Genomic DNA, 19,708 nt, shown 5'->3' with positions numbered 1-19,708 from the left:
AAAGGTCTTTTCCAACCCAAATGATTCTGTGATTCTGTGAAATGAGGATGGCTTTGCAGGGGTGTGGATGTGAGCAGGAGGAGTTGCCTTCTTCACTGTTGGTGGTGTGGCTGGGGCATGGTGCTGCTCCTTGAGAGCTTGGCACACCCCATGGGACTCCAGCTTCCTTGGGGATTGCTGGTGCTGTCCTTTTGGAACTTTGGGAACGATGTGAGCAGCTGAGGACTCAAGAGAAGAATCCAAAGGGTGCTGAGGGAGGGTGGGGAGCGGCTCTCGGTGGGTTACAAATGAGCGCTGCTTGCACCAGGGATCCGTAACTGATGGAGGCTCACTGGGGAGCATCCAGCCCTTGAGCTGCTGTTTCAAACAACAAAATAGCAGCTTGTGGTTTTACATGCAAATGGGAGCTCTCTGAGAACTGGGAGACTTCCAAGGGAGCTCTCTTCCTATCTGATCCTATTTCATGTTTTTAACATAAATCTGCATATCTGCCTCTGAAGAGCCAGGGCCTCCCTGCCTGGTGCCTGCACAGCCTCCCCACAGGCACAGAGCTCAGTCTGGATGTGCAGAAGTGAAGCTGAGGGAAAGATTGCAGTGAGCTCACTGGGGGCATGGGGTGTGGGGAGGTGGGGTGTCCCACAGAAACATGGGCTGGGGATGTGCAGCATCTCTCCTTCCTCTCTTTGCTCCCCAACCCTCTTTTCTTCCCCTTACAGCCTTCAGGTCTCTGATCTGTTATCACTGTCTCTCTTTTAATAAGTGTGAAATGAGGGCCTCTGGGCACCATGAAAGCATGGCTTGTTGTTGTCTTTTATTGCCTCTGTGTTAGCTCCTGGACAAGTGAGGAACATTTTTTTTTATATTTTTTTTTCTTTTAATACAGTAGTAAAATTTATTCCATTTCTTTTCCCTGTTGAGCATCTTTTTGCTGGTATTTGATGTGTTATGGTCTCTGTTTCCTGTGGCTTTTATGGAGCCTGTTCCAGGGTGTTTGCTGGGTTATAGCCAGCAGTAAGATATCCCAAGGGAAGAGCAGCATCATCAACCTTCCCAGGCAGGCAGCACCTCCAGATGGTGCACCAAGTGATCTGCCCAAAGCCAAACCATCAGCTTTTGTCATCATGATTCCTTTATTCATTTATTCTCCTTCACTGGCCAGGTGGGGAAGAGCAGGTTATTTCTCAGAGGTGTCACTCACTCTTTCTTTTCAAAATTGGATTCAGTTCAACAGGGAACTTGTGTAGGAGGTTGACTGGGCAGCAGGATGCAATCCAAGATCTTTGCTTTGTCTAAAAGCAAGTGGCTGCCTTCTCCTCCCTGCCTCCCCCTTTTGCCCAGCAATAGCAGAGTGATGCCACTGGTACTGGGGTGATGGATGCAGTGCCCAGGTGCTGGCATGAATCTTCATAGATTCATAGAGTGGTTTGGGTTTGAAGGGACCCAAAAAATTCGAGTCCAACCCCCCTGCCAGAGCAGGACCATAGGATCTAGCTCAGGTCACGGAGGAACACATCCAGACAGGCCTTGAAAGTTTCCAGAGAAGGAGATTCCACAACCTCTCTGGGGAGCCTGTGTTGAGGTGGAACCTCCTGTGCTGCAGCTGACATCCGTTGCTCCTTGTCCTATCACAGGCAGCAAGTGAGCAGAGCCTGTCCCCTCCCTCATGACCCCCAGCCCTCAGGTATTATAAACATTTATTAAATCTCCTCTAAGTCTTCTCTTCTCCAGACTAAAAAGCCCCAGGTTCCTCAGCCTCTCCTCATAAGGTATGTCCCCTAATCATCCTCGTAGCCCTTTGCTGGACCCTCTCTAGCCGATCCCTGTCCCTCCTAAAATGGGCAGGGACACCTGCCACTAGAGCAGGTCGCTCAAGGCTTCATCCAGCCTGACCTTGAACACCTCCAAGGAGGGAGCATCAGTGACCTCCCTGGGCAAGTTGTTCCTTTTGGGTAACAAAATCAGGATCTGCCCAGTTAGGGAGGCGCTCTTCTCTGCGAAGAGGCCTTCTGTTTTCTTGCCTGTGTTCACACGTGGGGGCCCTGACAATCTAATGACCTTTCAGTTGTCGCTCCGTAAGCAGAGCCGAGTGCACTGGGGGACTCCCGCATCCCAGAATAGTTTTCCTCCAAGATCTTCCTGTCCAAGTCTCTTGTTGCATCTCACTTTCTGAAATAATCAGCCTCCGTGGTTATTTCAGATAACGCTAATTGCTGGCAGGAACTAATTAATGTGGGTTGACTCTTCTCATTCTGGTGCTTTTTTAACCCACTGACACATTCCAATTAAGGGCCTCATGCAGGGACCCGACTGCAGTGACTCAGAACAGTCACAGTTGGAATAAATCCTGTGCTTCACTGAAGGTCACTGATGCTGCTTCAAACCACCAGCAGCCTGTGTGGCTACCAGGAAAGAGCTGACCTCAACCTTACCATAAGCATCTAGAGAAGAGAAGGCTCTGAGGAGACCTTATTGTGGCCTTCCAGTATCTGAAGGGGGCTACAAGAAAGCTGGGGAGGGACTTGTTAGGGTGTCAGGGAGTGATAGCACTAGGGGGAATAGAACAAAAATAGAAATGGGCAGATTCAGATTGGATGTTAGGAAGAAGCTCTTCACCATGAGGGTGGTGAGACACGGGAACAGGCTGCCCAGGGAGGTGGTGGAAGCCTCATCCTGGAGGTTTTTAAGGCCAGACTGGATGTGGCTGTGAGCAACCTGATCTAATGTGAGGTGTCCCTGCCCATGGCAGGGGTGTTGGAGCTGGATGATCCTTGAGGCCCCTTCCAACCCTAATGATTCTATGATTGCTGCCTGCTCTTCCAGCTCTTGCTCAGGAGCTGAGGTGCAGAGGTGCAGGTGTATCTCACGGGATGGTAGGATGGGTTTCCCTACGCCCAGGGGGATTTCAACAGGGCACCTCATCAGAGTTTCTCTGGGTTAATGGAGGTGAAAGCACCTTGATTAAACTGCAACAGAGAGCAGACAGCGAATCTGTGATTAGTATTAATAGTGGTGGTCAGACTGTGTTATGCAAATGATGGGAGGATAGACAATTTAGTTATTCATCTTTAACCTTTAGTTGTGTTGAAGGTGACCTTAACCCATGGAGGATCTCCTTACCCTCTCTGGCTGTTCGGTGTATGTTTGTTTAGTCTGCTGCCATCAATCCAGCAGCTAATGCTGCGTTCCAGCCTCTGATACCAGGTGTAGCCAGGACAATCCCTCCTTGTGCGTGCTCCTGGGGAGTGATTCCCAGCCCTACAAAGAGACAGGGGCTCAGGGCAGAGCTGGTTCCACTGGTTCATACAGCCACCGTGGTGGGGCGCATTCCTTTCTCTCAGCTGTGTGGTTATGCCTTTATTCTCATGTTTCCTACTGGTTTTGTGGGTTTGAGCAGCATGGGGACATCCAGAGACATCAACCTTCCTGCCTCGTGCCCAGCACTGTGGGGAGAGGCAGGAGCGGTGTTTGCTAGGGTTTGGTTGGGTGATGGAGATAAACACTCTGGCACATCCTTCAGCTGTAGCTGGTTTTGCTTGGAGCTGTGTCCAAGTTGGCAGAAATTGCACATGGGAGCAGCGTGGACGTCTGCTTGGGTTGCCTGCAGACTTTGCATGTAACTGGACAATGTTGACTTTGGCCATCTCTCTGCTTTCTGGAGGTCACAAATGGTGACAGTCCAAGTGAGTCTGAAGTTTCATTGGGCCATCTGGATGAGTCCCACTGAACTAACACTGGGTGGCTGTGAACATAGTGTCCCATTTGATGCTCACATGGATTCAGTTTTCAATGAACGAGTTCACTTGCAAGCTCAATCCATGTTGAAGATAGGGTAGCCTACTGCAAACTTTTTCTGGGGTTAACCCAGCAGCTCAACTGTCTGACAGCAGTGAATGTCCTTCCTTGTCTGCTGCTTTCCTTCAGGTTGATTTTGGAGGGAGTTGTGCTTATGGAATTGCATTTTTTTGTGCTTATGGAATTGTTTCTTGCTCTTAGTCCAGTGGAATTTTGGCTTTCTCTCTCTTCAGCCTCATGTTGCTGGGCCCACAGCTCTTGTTAACCATGTTCTTGATATTTCTGCTGGAAATGCATATTTAAATCTAGACAAGAGGGGAAGCCAGAAGATGTCCCCATGCAGCTGTTAGAAGCCGCTGTGCCGTGTGCCCTGATCAACTTCCCAACCAAGCAGATGCCAGAGTGGTCCCTCAGAATGGGGCTGGGAGAAGGTTGAAAAGGTGACTTGGGAAAGACCTTAAATTTCTCTCTTGCTTTGCAGGGTTTCAGTGGCCCTCCCCATGCAGCATTTGCCTTGAGCTGTGACCAACGAGTGGTGAAAGAAAAATCTGAGCATGACCCTGCCCAGCAGCTGGACTACGAGAGCGAGCTGTCCATCCGGATAGGTAGAGCTGGGCTCCATCCAGGCAAGCATCCTGTCATATACCAGCAGGGACAATATCCCTCTTTGTTACACTGCCACCTAGGCTGGCATGTATGTGATTGAAATTGGATTGGTTTTGACCTGTGCATGCACAATGCACCTTTTCCCCTCTCTGGGTCTGGCTCTCTGCTGGCTCTCTGGGAATCTTTCCTTCTCTCTTCCTACTTCAGTTCTCCAAACCACTTGCACGTCTGTCTGGGCCTATGAATTATTGATAATTAGAGATCTCATTCACCAGGGAAATAAAATCATCAGCTTGCTTGAGAAAAGCTTATTAGCTTATTTTCAGCGTGGGCACAGTGAGCACTAACCCTGCCCTTGCCAAGGTGCTTCACGACACTGACCCTTGGTGGCCCTCCCTAATTACAGAGTAGGACTGGCAGTCATGCTGTCACTCCTCGTTTTGGAGGTTAATAGAATTGTAGCTGCCAAAGTGTGGAATGAAATGTCTTGCTGACAGCTATTTCCTCTTTAAATAGGTTTTAAAAAGGGCACTTTTTAGGTAAGGTGGTGGAGCCTCCTGAGGTTTCTTCAGGTCCAGGGTGTCTATATGGGATGGTTGGTGACCCGCCTTGCACCCAGCTGTGTGTGGGGACACATCCTCTGAGGAACCACAGTTTTCTATTCCTCTGCTTAATGGCAGCTTTTCAGTAGACAAAGGAAGTGTAATTTAGTGAACTAATCTTATTGCTCCTCTAAATTTTCTTGGTTGGAGAGGAACTGAAATAGTGGCTGGCAGTATCTTGAGTACGATTGGGAGCAGATTGAGATGAAGAAATGCTCCTTCATTTTGCAAAGAATCCTAAATTGGGCTCTGCTATCTAACTGCATTGCTTAATTGCATGTTTGACAAAGTGATTCAAATCCCCAGGATTTTTTTTCAGAGCTCTAAATACCAACTTGACTTTTTCCAAAGGAGTGGAAGGAAGTTCTGTGGGGGACTCAGTGGGCTTTGCATCCTTGGAGTCTTTTGGCTCCTGTGACAAGTGCAGGTTTGAAGGCTGCTGCAGGGTTTTTTGATGTAGTTGTGAGGTGGAAATTTTACATCCCAGGTACAGCTTAATTTATTCTTGAAGTAAGAAGAAAAAGTAGGAAAGCCTGCAATTTTCAGAAACTTCAGCTGCTGGAGTTTTCTGGTTTGTCTTTGCTTAGTGGCAAACAATAACAGTGCAAATGGTTTTGAGAATAGAAAATTTCCATCAGACTTCATTGTTCTTCCTCTCTCTGGGGAAATGGTGTCAAGAATCTACAGCACATTAATTCTTTTATTGTCTCTTGCTATGGGGTTGGGGGGGGGGGGGGTTTGGTTTAGGTATTTTTTGGCTTACTGAAGTGAACTCAGTATTTTCACAAGATACCTCAAAGCCTTCCAAGAAAACAGCTTTCCCCAGCTCTGGATATTGCTTGGGTGTGCTCTGGGGAATGCTCTGGCAAAGTAAGGGGTATTTTCAAAGTCTAATGGGTACTAAGAGGAATATTTCAGACTTAATCACAGTTGAATCATTGACCCTTCCTTCATATTTCAGTCTTTTAAAATCGCTAAAGCCATGAAAACAAAGCAAAATCTCCAAGCACACTGCTGCCTTGTTTTGTGTTTGTCTTTGCTGCCTGGATGTGGTTGTGAAAAGCAAGGGAACTGGCATGAAGATGGTTGGAGGCTGTGTAAATGTGCAGCTCTCCAGGGCCCTGCATATCTGAGGTCTTTGCTGTAGTAGATGTACATGTGTGTTTAATATGGCTGCCTGAGACCTTGGGGGCAGAAGTGACTGTGGTCAAGCTTGGGTGGTGGGATCCTCATAGCTGCAGTTAAGCAGTGAGAAGTTTGTGGTTTGTTTCTCTTTTGTTTTTCAGAGCTGTAGAAAGGTGGAGGGGGAAGGAAATGCAATAGAATTACAAAATTGTTTTGGTTGGAAGAGACATCTGGTTTAAGATCATCCAGTCCAACCATTGACACAGCACTGCCAGGGCACCACCAAATCAGGTCCCTCAGCACCACATCTATATGGCTTCTTGATCTCTCTAGGGGTGGGAACTCCACCACTGCCCTGGGCAGCCTGTTCCAGAGCTTGACAACCTTCTGGAGAAGAAATTGCTCTTCATGTCCTATCTAAGCTGCCCCTGGCACAACATGAGAGCATTTCTTCTTGCCCTATCACTTGTAACTCAGAAGAACAGACTGCCTCCCATCTCACTACAACCTTCCTTTGTGGTGGATCTATCCCTCATCTACTCTGTTAGGAGAAAAAAGTTCTTATTCTGCTTTTTCCCTTAGTTAGCAGTGTATTGGAGTGGTTCTGTTCTTCTCCACCATCCCAAATCCTTTGGTTTTCCCATCCATGGTACATGGAAGCATGGTAGTCTAAACCTGGCTGGGAGCCCCTTTCTCCCTCCATGGCTGGGGCTCTGCTTCCCTTGTCTTCCAGCTCCTCTCCAACTTTCTGCTGCCCTGTGGTCAAAGGCAGTGTTGCTGGACTGAAACAAGAATTTTTTAATGGGTTGCCTCTTGGATGCCTGGAGTAAGGCTCAGGTATCCACGTGGAGTGGAGTATGGGCGGATTTGGTATCAATTGCAGTGCAAAGTCTGTGTCTAGACTCAGTATTTGATGAGTGGGATAATCACTAGGCTTTAATTACTACAAAGGAAAGAGAATCCAGCCTTGTCTTTAATATACCTGGGTAGGCAAGAGATGGAAATGCCTATTTCTCTGCTTCCCTTGGAGCAAATTGGGATGAAGCAGAGGAGGGTTTGTCTGTTTCTCTGGGTGCAGGTGTAGCCCCCTCATTGCTGTGAAGGGCCCCAGTGGGCTGTGACCTCCCTGCTGCTGGCTGCTCTGATCCCTGAAGCTCCCATTGCCAACACAAGGTTTTGGGTCAGCTCAACCTGCTTGTGTTGATGAACTTAAAACCAGGGGAAATAATTTTGGCAGGGTCACCGTGGGCTGTGGGGCTGGAAGGCCAGGTTTGACCCCTTGAATGGTAGCTACATGCAGGGTGTTCTTGGGTAGTTCTCAGAAAGGATTTACATATAGCAGTGCACCTTGAAACCTGAGCTGTGACTCATGCTCCTCTCAGCTGTATATTTAACAGCCAGGCATGTTGGTTCTTTATCCTGTCCTGGTGCTTAGTGATTCACGTTGCTCCAAATCAGATTACAAAGTGGAGTGGAGTGGGAGAGCAATGATGTTCCTCAGCAGCCTCCTCCGCTCTTGCTTTCACATCCTTGCTACCCTGTTGCAGGTGGAAGCTCTTCTAGTGTTCAGCGATGGACTTTCTAAGGTGTGCTGGGGCAGAGTTTACAGCAGCAGCATGGTTGTGAAGTACCCAGAGTAAAATAATCAGTATCACTTTAGTGACAAGCTGGGAGCATCCTCAGTGGTTGTCTCAACTCCAGCCCTGAGGAGTTAGAGTGGTAGTCTCTGAGCTGGCTGCTGACCCAAGCTGCAATTAAAGGTCTGCTGAACTACCTGGCTGACCAGCAGGACTTCTCCTAGCTCATTGTCCATCCCAGATGGGCAGACGTCTGTGCCAAGGGGGGTGTGATGTGCTTCTGGCATCATGCTGCCAATGCTGTTCAGCCACTGATGTTATTAAAGGGGATCAGGGTTTCTTTTAATAGCTCAATGGACGTTTGCTGTCAAATGTACTGCATGAATGTTCAGTAGGTGAATCCAAATGGGTTTAACAGTTGGAGAGATTCTGGTGTTTGAAATGGTGTGCTTAAGAAATTAAGTGGTTTGGAACTGCTTACTTTAAATGTGCCAGGGGGTTTGGAGGCATCGTAGAGAAACCTCATTACATAGAATTTGTATTTTCTTTCCCTTAAATCTGAGCTGCTGCATCAAAACAGCTGCAGAGTCACAGAGGCTTGGGTGATGTTTCAGCTGGGAAAGCTCTGGAGAAGAATAAAGGGCTGGGTTGGGGTAGCACATGAGCCTGGGGGGCCCTGGTGCCAGGGCAAAATCTCCTCCACAGAATTGGCCACTTCCCATCATAAGAGCACCACTGCTTTGCTGATGCTTCCCCTATACATTTTCTCCTTGTTCCCTTCTTCCCTGAGCAGAAGCAGAGGCCATGAAGGAGGGATGAGGATGATGTATAGTCTCTCCAGCCATGAAACTCATCTTGATTCATTGGGGAAATATTCAGCCAGAGCCTTGTGTGTGCATCCAAAAGGTTCATTAAGTCATCACAGCTTACATAATGCCAGGCTCCTCCTGCAGAGTGGGATGCTCACCAGTTTGAGATGGTTCCAGCTGTATTTGTGATAACATTGACACCTTCACACTGTACTTCATCTGGAAAACTGCTGCTTTCAAAAGGCATCAAGTCACGTTGGGGTTTAATAGCCAGGCTCAATGCTGAACGCCTCTGGCCATGCCTGCATTGATTTAGAAGATGTCCTAATGCCCTTTTCTGGCGCGATTCAAATGGTTATTGACCATCCTTGTCAGGCTGGGTTGTGTGCTTGGTTTTTATAGTCATGACTAAATGTGAAATTATATAGGCAGAGCTGCAAAAAGAAAATACTAAATAATTAAATAACATGGGAGCATGTCATGCCTCATGAGGTGATGGAATGCTGCCTTCACACAGAGATCTGGCCCCCATCCTTCTGGCCTTTCTCCTTGGATTAGGGATTTTGACTTCACAGGACTACACGCAGCCTGTGGGGGGCGGGTGTGTCATGAATCATAGAATGGCTTAGGTTCATCTACTCCAACCTCCCTGCTGTGGGCTGAGACACCTCTCAACTAGACTTAGTTGCTCAAGGCCTTATCCAACCTGGCTTTGAGTGCCCCCAGGGAGGGAGCATCCCCAACCTCCTTGGGCAGCCTGTTCCAGAGGTTTGTTCTCTTTTGCTCTTGGTCAGTGTTGTTACTGGGTCTAAAGATCTTCCCTCCTTCCGTTTTCCAAGAAGCACATAGAAATGTCTTGGTTGAATGTGCAGAGGACCCAGTTCTGCACTCCTACACTTCTGGCAGCCTGCTGTAAATAAACCACCCAGTTAAGCAGGTTGCTCTGCGTGTAAGTCATTAGGATTTTCAACTCCAAACAGCCTGATCCTCAAGGAAATGTCACCTTGGATCCTACCAGGAGACAGCCCTGGCTTTAGGTGTCCCATGCTGTGTCAGGACTGCCCAATCTCCATCTCAAAGGGCTCTCAAGATGGACATCTTTGTGTTTCATATCCCATCTGTTTCCTGCTGCTCGTTCCCACCTTGCTGGGGTGAGCAGAGCCTGTTTTCACACACTGTGGTGCTTATGTTATTACTACTAGGGAGGAGGAGAACCACCAGGCTGCAGCAGCATCGGCAGAATGACTTCCAAATTCCTTGGGTGGAATTCTTTCCTGTGAGGATGACTGAACTCTGGAGCAGGCTTCCCAGAGAAGTTGTAGAGTCTCCTCTGGAGAGATTCCAAACCTGCCCAATGTGATCCTGGGCACTCTGCTCTGGGTGACCCTGCTTTAGCAGAGGGGTTGGACTGGATGATCTCCAGAGGTCCCTTTCAGATCCCACCATGCTGGGATTCAGTGAATTCCTTAAGATACCTGTGAGTTAGCAGTAGGTCTTTAGGTTCAGCTGCCCTTTGAGAAGCCTTGAGCTGGAAGGCTGTCAGACCCATTGAAGAGAAGTCTTGAGTTGGAAAGTTGTCAGACTCTTTGAAGGGGAGGAGGTGTCTTGAGCTGGAAGGCTGGCAGAGGTTGGGGGCACTTGTGGAACTGCTCCCCAGGATGAGCCTGGCATAACGTTTGGTAGCTTTGTCCTTTGCTTCATTCTCAGTTGAACAGTGCTGGAATGGGTATGAGAGCTTCTGGCAAGTTCAAGCAGCTGCTTTAGCTGCCCAAAGAGGCATGAGCTGCCTCCACACTTGCTGCTTTAATGATTGCTTGGACAGGGAGAAGTGCTGTGCCAAGAGGAAACAACTGTCCATCCCTCTCTGCCGATGACATCTGCGCCTGTGAAGTGTGCTCTTGGCATCTCTCACTGCTTCCTGCTGTTCTTTGCAAGTGGTGTCTTTCATGACTTCTTGTTACTGCATCCTTCTTTCCTGGTCTTTATCCAGTGTCCTCCTAGAAGAAATGTGGCCAGAAGGGAATAGCCTAGCTACAGGCTTCTCTGTTTAATTCTGTTCCACTGTTAAAGTTGGAGGGGAGTTGCAGCCTTACTTCCATCATCTCCCTTTCAAGATGAAGACCCCGCAGTGAGGACCTGCAGGTGGCACTTGAGCTTTCCAAGGGAGATTGTGTGGGTGAAAGAGGCCAACACAACATTCATTTGCATGGGATTTGATGTACACCAGCACTGGTGGCATTGCTGGAGGATTGAGCTGTGCCCTGCAGGTATTGCAGTGGAGGGATGCCTCATGCTGGGCGTGGGGCACAGAAAGGGATAGGTGCTACCTGAGGACTGGAAGAGCTTTTGCCTTTGAGGTGGCTTTTCCTGTAAGCCTCTTATCCTGTCTGTGTCAACACAGGCACAGATTTAGCAGCACAAGGACATGGCTTTCCTGCTCTGCTGTTTGCTCTGGGGTCCAGCCATGTTTTTTGCCTGCAAGGATGGAGTTAGCAAGAGGAGAGGACCAGCCAGGTCCATAATGTGCTAAGGTGCCATGACGGTAGTGGAACACTGGAACAGGTTGCCCAGCGGGGTGGTTGGAGCCCCATCCCTGGAGATATTCAAGGTGAGGCTCAACCGGGCTCTAGGCAACCTGATCTAGTTGAGGGTGTCCCTGCTTACTGCAGAGGGGGTGGACCTTTGGAGGTGCCTTCCAACCCACACCTTTCTGTGATCTGCAGTGCTTGGTGGCAGAGGAGCAGGTGTCTGCATGCTGGCTGTGTGTGGTGGTGCTGCAGAGGGAGCTCCTGGGGAGACCTTCTCACCTGGCACCGTGACCTGCATGCCCAGCCTGCAAGACCGTGGGTGGTGGGATGCAGTTAGCACCATGCTATGTGTGCTTGCTGCTCCATTCTGTGCTCGTTTTGAGGTGAGTTGTTAGTCTTTGAGGTTTATTAAAGTCTGTTGAGTGATATGCTGGTTAGGATCCAGGCTCCAACATCAGCTGTGTTGGCAAGCTTGGAAGCTGCCCAGAGGCTTTCTGTGTGTGGTGCTCAGGGCCATTAATCAGAGGAGTCATTTCCCAAATTGAGCCTCGTTAACTCTGTGCAATGTTATCAAGGAGCTTTAATTTCCTGGCTATACCTGACAATCTGTTAAGTCTTTTTAATCCTCCAGCTGTATAAAACAGGCTACTCAAGCTCCTTCCCACCTTCAGCTTCTAGATGCTGGCAGCTCTGATGGCTTCTGTGTGATACTGAGGGAGTGGTGGTACTGGGGTCAGATGTGTACAGGCACTGGTGCTGTGATAAATCCTCTGGTAAGAACTCTCCTGGCTTAGCAAGGTAACAGGGTGTTAAAACATGCCCTGAGGAACATCTCCAGTTGCATGTTGAATCACAGATGGCTTGAGTTGGAAGGGACCTTTACAGATCATACAGTTTCAAACTCTCTGCTGTGGACAGGGACACTTCACACTAGACCAGGATGCTTGAAGCCTCATCCAGCCTGATTTTAAACACTTCCACAACTTCTCTGGACAGCCCATTCCAGTCTTACCACTCTCCTGATAAGGAATCTTCTCCTGATGTCCAGTCTAAATCTATCTTGTGTCTAGTGTAAAGCCATTGCCCCTTGTCCTCCCACCACAGACCTTTATGAAACATCCTTCCCTCTCTCTCCTGTAGCCCCCTTCAGGTACTAGAAGGCCACTAAAAGGTCTCCCCAAAGCCTTCTCTTCTCCAGGATGAGCAGACCCAACTCCTTCAGTCTGCTCTCATCAGAGAGGGGCTCTAGTCCTCTGATCATCTTTGTGGCTCTCTTCTGGACCCTCTCCAACAGATTCACCTTCTTCTTGTGTTGGCGTCTCCAAAGCTGGATGCAATACTCCAGGTGGAGTATCACAAACCCATATCTTGCCAGAGTTAAGGACAAAAATCCTGTCTCAGCCCAACTCCAGGCTGAAGGAGGATTAGCAGAAGTGGAGTTTGGGTGAAGCCCCTGTCCCTGCAGCTGCTTTCAGGAAATCCTGAAATTTCAAGGTTTATTAAACTGAGCTAACAGTCGGCATCCTTGCCTCCAGAGTGGGGATTGTTTTGGCTTCATTCAGTGAGCACAGTAATTCATTTATTTCCTAGCTAGAGTTCTTCACTTGAATGGGGATGGGAATATTTTCAGTTGCCCAAAGGAGGCTTTAAAGGAGTGAGATGAAAATCAGGAGCTCTAGCAGCCACCCTGTGTTATGGCAGTGATGTTAGCTGAGTTGCTGGAGCAGGTCCAGACAAGGGCAGCAAAGCTGTGGAGGGATCTGGAGAACAGGGCTGGGGAGGAGGACTGAGGGAACTGGGGGTGTTGAGTGTGGAGAAGGGGAAGCTGAGGGGAGACCTCATTGCTCCCTGCAACTCTCTGAAAAGAGATTTGAGCCAGGTGTGGGTTGGTCTCTTCTCTCTAGTATCAGGTGGTAGGATGAGATTAAATGGCCAGAAGTTGTACCAGGGGAGGTTTAGGTTGGATATCAGGAAAAATGTATTTCCTGCAAGAGTGGTCAGATACTGGAACAGGCTGCCCAGGGAGGTGGTGGAGTTACTGTCCCTGGATGGGCTCATAAAATGAGTAGATGTGGCACTCCGGGACATGGTTTAATGGCCATGGTGGTGTTAGGTGAATGGTTGGAGTCAGTTATCTTAGAGGTCTTTTCCAACCAAAGCAATTCTGTGATTGAGTGATGCCAGGGCATGTGTCATGAAGTGTAGGGAGGCCATCAGCTGTGCTTTGGAGGAAAGGGAATAAACTCCATTAAAAACAAACAATAACCAACCAAAAGGCTGTTCCCTGGATTCAAACTAAATCATCAATCATTTTGAGGGTAACAAAGTGTATCAAGAACCACAGCCCAGCTGTGTCACCAAGGATGCACTGAAGCTTTGAGTGGGGAAGTGCTTGTAATGGGTTTGCAAGGGATGGGCAGGGCTTGGAGCCATCCCAAAATGGAGCTAGGGAGGGCACTGAAGTGGTCCCCAGCCCCCTGCACATCTGTGCAGAGCAATTTGACCACATCATGGAGCCAGGCAGGTAGATAGTTCTATCTATACTATGTGTAGCTATCATATATATAGCAGCTTGCTCTGGGGTTCTGGTCATGCTTTTAGGTGACCTCTTTTCTTCTCTGCAGTGTGGCCATCAAGGGAGCTGTGTAGGTAGAAGCCTGTGCTGCTTTGGGATTTTTTAATTGGTGGTTTGAGCATGCTGGGAGCATCCTGGCTTCTGCTTTGAGTCCACTCTGAGCAAGTGCAAACCTGTGCAGCCAAGCTACAGCTGTTCTCTGGGTGCAAAGAGGGAGGTGGAGGAACACTATCGACCCTCTCTTTGTCTGCAAGCTTGAAGTGCTGGTGTGGGGCTTTCTGTCTCTGCAAGGCTGTGCAAATGGTTCCTGAGCTGCTGACAAATGGGAGAAGTTTGGCAGCACCCACTGAGGGGTTGGCACCCTGTGTCTCCTGACTGGGACCAGTGGGTATTTGGGTGCTCAAATGCCTTTGTAGAGCTGAGTCTACTCCCCCCAAAGATGGATGAATTAAGACTTTGATGGTTTGTGATTTGGAGCTGATGGGTTGGGGCTGGGAGCTCTTGGTGAAGTCTTCTGCACCACTGCTGCTGCACCTGATGGGTTTTGCTCTTGCAGGCCAGTTTAGCTCCAGTTAAATCAACAGCTGAGCAGTCAGGGAAGCTTCTGGGACAGAGCTTATCCTCTCTGGGAGCAGAGGGTCAGGAACCTTTTCTTTTCCTCTTCTGAAAGCAGTGGGTTTGTTTTCCCTAATCACTGATTCTGATGTGATTTGTGCTGGTGATTTCTTTACCATCTGATTTCAATTTCAACACGTTTTCATTTCAGTTCACTGTGTCCTGAGACAGTTGTTCATGTCCAGGCCTCTCTTTTATCCATTCCCACATGGTATATGACACAGGATGATGGAATATGCCTTTTCACTAAAAAAAAAAACCAAAAAATCCAAATAATCAATGCTTTATTTCCTTTTCCCTTGCCAGGAACCTTTCCCAGATACAAATATTGACTGTTCAGATAAAAGCTACATTTATCCTATAATTGCTCTTTAACTAGTGGGACTGGTGGGTTTACACCATAATTGCTCTTTAAATCAGTGGGACTGGTGGGTTTGTACCAAAATTGCTCTTCAAACCAGCACAATGCAGGGTGGATGCTACAGGATGGAAGCTCCTTGGATGAAGATGTTTAGACACCTGCCAAACGTTGGTGACCTGAAGTGCTTGGATAACGTTCTGAAGCAGCCTCTGCTGTTGCCCAGGTTATGCACAACAGGGAGCTGATGTGGCACATCCATCCCGTCCTGCACACCAGGGTGGCTTCAGCAGCAGCAATATTTTCAGTGTTATTTTCAGTGCATGCACACCCTGAGAGGACAGCTGGGCAGGAGAGAGACCCTGCAGTGGGAAATGACAGGGAGCTGGTGATGGTCTGCAGCAGAGGTAGGCACCTTCTAGGATCCCTGTGCCAGGATGTGGCATGGAGCCCATGGGTGTCTGCCCCAGTCCCTGTGGGGTGTGAGAGGATGGCTTCTGCCCACAGCCACGTGGGGTGGTGGTGTGGAGCCACAGAGGGTGTCTGATGCAGGAAGGCAGTATCAGGACCTTTCCAAATCATGCTTTTTACCATGAAAATCCCAGGGTGCTTTTCAGCAGCTGCTTCCACCCCTCCTCCAGGAAGGGTCTTGCTTGGTGTGGTTAATGCTGTGTGTGCACCCACTCCCAGCTGTGCAGGGCTTGGTGGCCTTTCCTGAACCAAACCAGGCTGCATTTCCCCTAGTTCTGGCTCTCTGACAGCACCCATGACCCAGGGGCACTGGGAAACCCAGAAGCAGTGGGATCTGGTCCATCACTCTCAGGATTCACACCACTCCCTGAGGAGCAGCACTGCAGTCCCTGTGTCAGGCAGGCTGGAGAGAGGGTGCTCAGAGTTGGAGCAGGAGATTCTCTGAGCTTATGGAGGGATTTTTAGGAATTTGAAGGCAAAAAGCTCTGTGAGGGGCAGAGGTAATGAGGGCTGTGCTCTGGCAGCTCCTGCCTTGTGCAGAGACCCTGCTGCCTAATAAGGCAGAGGCTGTGATTGAGGCTTTGTCAGCTCCTGCTCTTTCACAGTGCCTCGATTTCATTTGAATTTCTCAGCATCTAAAGAGAGGGAGCTCCTGCTGGTGCCGTTCCTGAGGAGGGAACTCAAACTGCAGAGCATCTTCCCCTTCATCTGCCTGTTCCCTTGAAAGGGAGAAGAGCTTTGAAGCAGCTGCTCTGCCTTCCCTGCCTCCAATCTTCCTGCTGCTGCCTGCTGCATCCCAAAGCCATTCAGTAATGTGAAAATGTGCTTTGTGGCTGGGACGTGAGGAGGGGGATGTGGACCCCTGCCCAAGCTGGGGTCCACATCCAGGAATCCCAGGTTCATGCACCAGGAATCCCAGTCTGCATGGGAGAGGTGTCTGATAAATACCCCCAATTAGAGAGTGTTTTTCTGCCTTTCACATCGGCACTGCCAGAGCAAAATGAGTTTTGGTTTCAAGCTGAGCCCATGTAATGAGTTAGTTGCTCAGACATCCTGTCCATCACATAATGTCCTTCTCAGTGGGCTGCTGTAAATAAGGGCTTTATTTCATCCCCTTACAGAGGGCAAACAGCTTTCAGCCTGGCTGGGTGGATGATTGTTTGGCTTGGGCTTGGTGTTTCCTTGATTTGCAACGTGGTACACATAGAATCAGAGAAAAATCCCAGAACCCCAGGCTGGTGGGCTCTGGAAGGCACCTCTGGAGATCTAGTCCAATCCCCTCAGGATTGTGTCCAGGCAGGTTTGGAATCTCTCCAGAGAAGACTCCATCACCTCTCTGGGCAGCCTGCTGCAGTGCTCCAGCACCCTCAGCAAAGTTTTCCCTTCATGTTCACATAAGAAATAGGCTGTTCCTAGCTCTAGCAGGATCTGGGGAAGTGGTGCTGTCCTCTTCAGGGCCTGTTCCAGGAGTTACTTCATCCAGGTTTGGATGCAGAATTGCTGCAACATATGAGCAGAGATCTCAAACCAGCCTTTTCTCTCTTATTTTGTAGCAGTGTGGAAGCGTGAGGATTGGTGAGGCTGGAACAGCCCCAGCACCTGGAGCAGGAGCCAAGCCTGGCAGCTGCCTGCAAGGGAGGTGTAATGGGAATGTGCTGCCCTGAGTGTCTCTGTCCCTAGGGCCTGGGCTTGGGTGATGAGGACTGATGGCAGCAGAGCAGGACTCGTTGCAGGGATAGATTTGGCAGTGGAATTTGGGTTAGATTGGATATTAGGGCAAATTTCCTCACAGAAGAGGTTATGAGGAATGGGAACAGGCTGGCCAGGGAGGTGGTAGAGTCACCGTCACTGGAAGTATAGAAGATGTGGTGCTTAGGGACACAGGTGGTGCTTAAGGATATGGTTTAGTGGTGGGATTATGAGCTCTAGGCAAGCAGTTGGGCTTGATCTCAAAAGTCTCTTCCAACCTCAACAGTTCTATAATTCTTGGGAGCTCAGCAGGAAAAGGTCTATTTTTTGCCCCCTGCTTTTAAAACACTTGGTGGTTTCTTTGTATCTCATGTAAGCTTCAGTTAAATCACTCTATTTTTTAGACTGTGCTACCTGCAAGTCCTAAAGCTCCAGCATATTCCTGGCCATCTGTGTGTCTCTGTAACAGCAGAGCACTTGCCCCAGGCCCCAGTTTTTCCATCCTGGTGTGAGCCAAGTGGGTGACGCCCTCTGGGGCGTGTGCTGCTCAATGATAACTCCCTTCTCCGGGGGTCTGGAGAGAGGGAGCAAAGCTGAGGCTGATTCTCTGCAAAGCCCTGGGATGTATCTGTGGCAGCAGATGGTGAGAAGTGCCTTAAAGTCAGGATGAAACAGCACTGAATTCCCAATTATCTATAATTAAAACGCTGCTTATTTATTTATTGTACTGCTGCTGGGCGGCTCCCCCTTTGTCAGGGGCTCTGACTGTGGGCTGCAGCTTGGTGCTTTCTCTGCACCTCCTGAGGGGAGTTTACAGCACCCACAAGCCATGCTCTGATTTAAAAAAATAGTCAGTAAATTGTTTGTTAGGCTCTTTCTGCACAGGAAGCTCTTCTCGGCGTGCAGGCCATAGAAGGGATTGAACTGGAAGGGTCCTTAAAGATCATCTAGTTGCAGATGGGGATTGTCTCCCAGTGCCTGTCCCAGGAACATGCAATTTGTAGAATAATTTTTTATTATTTCCTTCTAAGCTGCATATCCTTTGCTAGGTGGCCTTGGGCAGCTTTCCCAGAGTGTGACAAGGTCGGTGACACACTTGACTCTGAGCACTTCATTAGCTTCAGAGGAGAACTCGGCTTGCTCTGAGTCACAGCCGTGCCAGGCTCGGGGGTATTGGCCATGCTCAGGAAGATGCCTTGCTGCTGGGTGCAGCAGCCCTGAAAAACATTTGTCACTTTATGCACCATGTCAGTGTTTTGCTGGTGTGGTTCTAGGGGTTAGATTTGGGGAGAGCAGGGCTGGCCTCAGCACCATGTCTGCATGTTGTAGGCATTGGAGCCCTACTGTGTAGGGCTCAGAAATGCCTTCAGCTGGAAACAGGAGTTGCCTGGGAGGCTGAGTGCTGAGGGCTTTTCCATGGAAAGGCAGATAAAGGCTGCTTAAAATAATCCTTTAGTGAAATACTGGAGACAAATGTAAGAAATGGATGTTTTTCATGTCTGTGTGTGTGCTTCCCAGCTGAGCTCCCGTGTTGCAGTGGAGGAAGGAGAGCTTAGTGCCGTGCCGCCAGCTGAGTCATCCCTGGCTTCCCACCCTGGGCTGAGGGAGATCGATTTGCTTTGGATTCAAAGGAGAGAAAAACAGAACCCAGCTCTCTCCTGTCATAAACACCAGTAGTGGTTCAGATCCCTGATTTTTAAAAGTGATCCTTGAGAGGTCTTTGCTGCCTTCCCTTAGTTCCATGTCTCTGCCAAGCTGAGAGGATGGTCCTATGGATCTTCTATATACTGAGGAGCAGCAACGTGCTGGAGCATCCCCTCTGCCCCATCACCAGTGAATGCAGTGAGCTCAAGCCTGGTTGATGGGGAGGATGATGATGATGGGCACAGCTTTGTGCTCTGCATGGCCAGAGCTGTGTGCTTAACCCTCTGCAGGGGAAGATGTGGTCACACCTCTGGAAAACTGGCACATCTTTGCTGCAGGGCTTGGAGCAATCACAGAGGAGTTCTGGTGTGAAATGGACTGTCACAGAACCACAGAATGTTAGGGGTTGAAAGGGACATTGAAAGACCATCGAGTCCAACCCCCCTGCCAGGGCAGGAGCACCTAGAACAGGTCACACAGGAATGCACCCAGGTGGGTTTTGAATCCTGACCCCCCTCGAGCTGTCCAGGATGGCTGGCTTGGAGCTGAAGGCTGGAACCTGTTTCTACTTAAACTCTGCCAGAGACAGAAGGTTTTATTTCTGAGATGTTCATCCTAAATCCATAAATCAGAATTTATTGAAGGCAGAAAGCTCAGACCCTAAGCAGAGAGTCTCACCCTGAGGCTGTGGCTGAATGCTGCAGGGTGGGACCTGGTTTTGCTTTTCTGGCTTTACCCTAAGGAGTGCCTAAAATAGGAAAATGAAACATTTAAGAGGAGGCTGGATAGTGCTGTCACACAGAAGAAAAAGTCTGGGATCCTTTCAGTAACATGGAAGGGTGTCTCCTGCTCCTCTGGCTCAGTTCATATCTGTGTTCTTCCCTTTGGGCATTGCCCTGCTGCAATGGCCAAGTGCCTCAGAAGTGGGGTAAATGAAATCTGCTGCTGTCCTTTCTGGATGCTCAGCTCTCACCTGCTAAGGAGCATCCTTCAGGCATGGACTGGATTTTGGTGTGAGGGCCTGCCTGTGGGTGCTGTTGGGATCCTACCCCCTATGTGTTGGTGTCACTGCAGGATTTAGGGCAGGGTCTCATCACCTGAGTCCCTGCCAGCTCTATGTAGCAGTGGTGCTCTTCTCCAGACTCCTCTCCTTTCCACCCCACAATCCATTTAAAATGTGCTTTGTTTGCAAAAACCCTGTTGTCTGCTGGATTTTGTTCCTGTGGATTGAGGGGGTGGCTTATGTGTGATACCATCAGGACATCACACTCTGAAACTCTCCTGGCTCCGGCTGCGGGCAAGCGGGCGATGATAGAT

The 19,708-nt window shown here is 49.1% G+C and overlaps 1 protein-coding gene across 2 annotated transcripts in view; it reads left to right on the top strand.

Annotated features, from left to right (window-relative positions):
* The window catches only part of SLC39A11 (solute carrier family 39 member 11), a 101,477-nt gene that overhangs the window by 23,264 nt on the left and 58,505 nt on the right, over positions 1-19,708 (top strand). Inside the window, exon 5 of one of the 2 annotated variants that reach the window (XM_068151186.1) lies at positions 4,274-4,397. In XM_068151186.1, the coding sequence (XP_068007287.1) occupies positions 4,274-4,397 (124 nt within the window). Of the gene's footprint in view, positions 1-4,273; positions 4,419-19,708 lie in introns of both variants that reach the window. The other variant, XM_068151185.1, reaches the window with a different exon arrangement.

This window comes from Melanerpes formicivorus, unplaced genomic scaffold, assembly GCF_026170545.1.
Source record: "Melanerpes formicivorus ecotype bairdi unplaced genomic scaffold, bMelFor1.0.p_v2 SCAF_21, whole genome shotgun sequence".
Classification (NCBI taxonomy): Eukaryota; Metazoa; Chordata; class Aves; order Piciformes; family Picidae; genus Melanerpes; species Melanerpes formicivorus.
The sequence above is the reverse complement of the archived record's forward strand: the minus strand, read 5'-3'. Positions and strand labels throughout refer to the sequence as shown.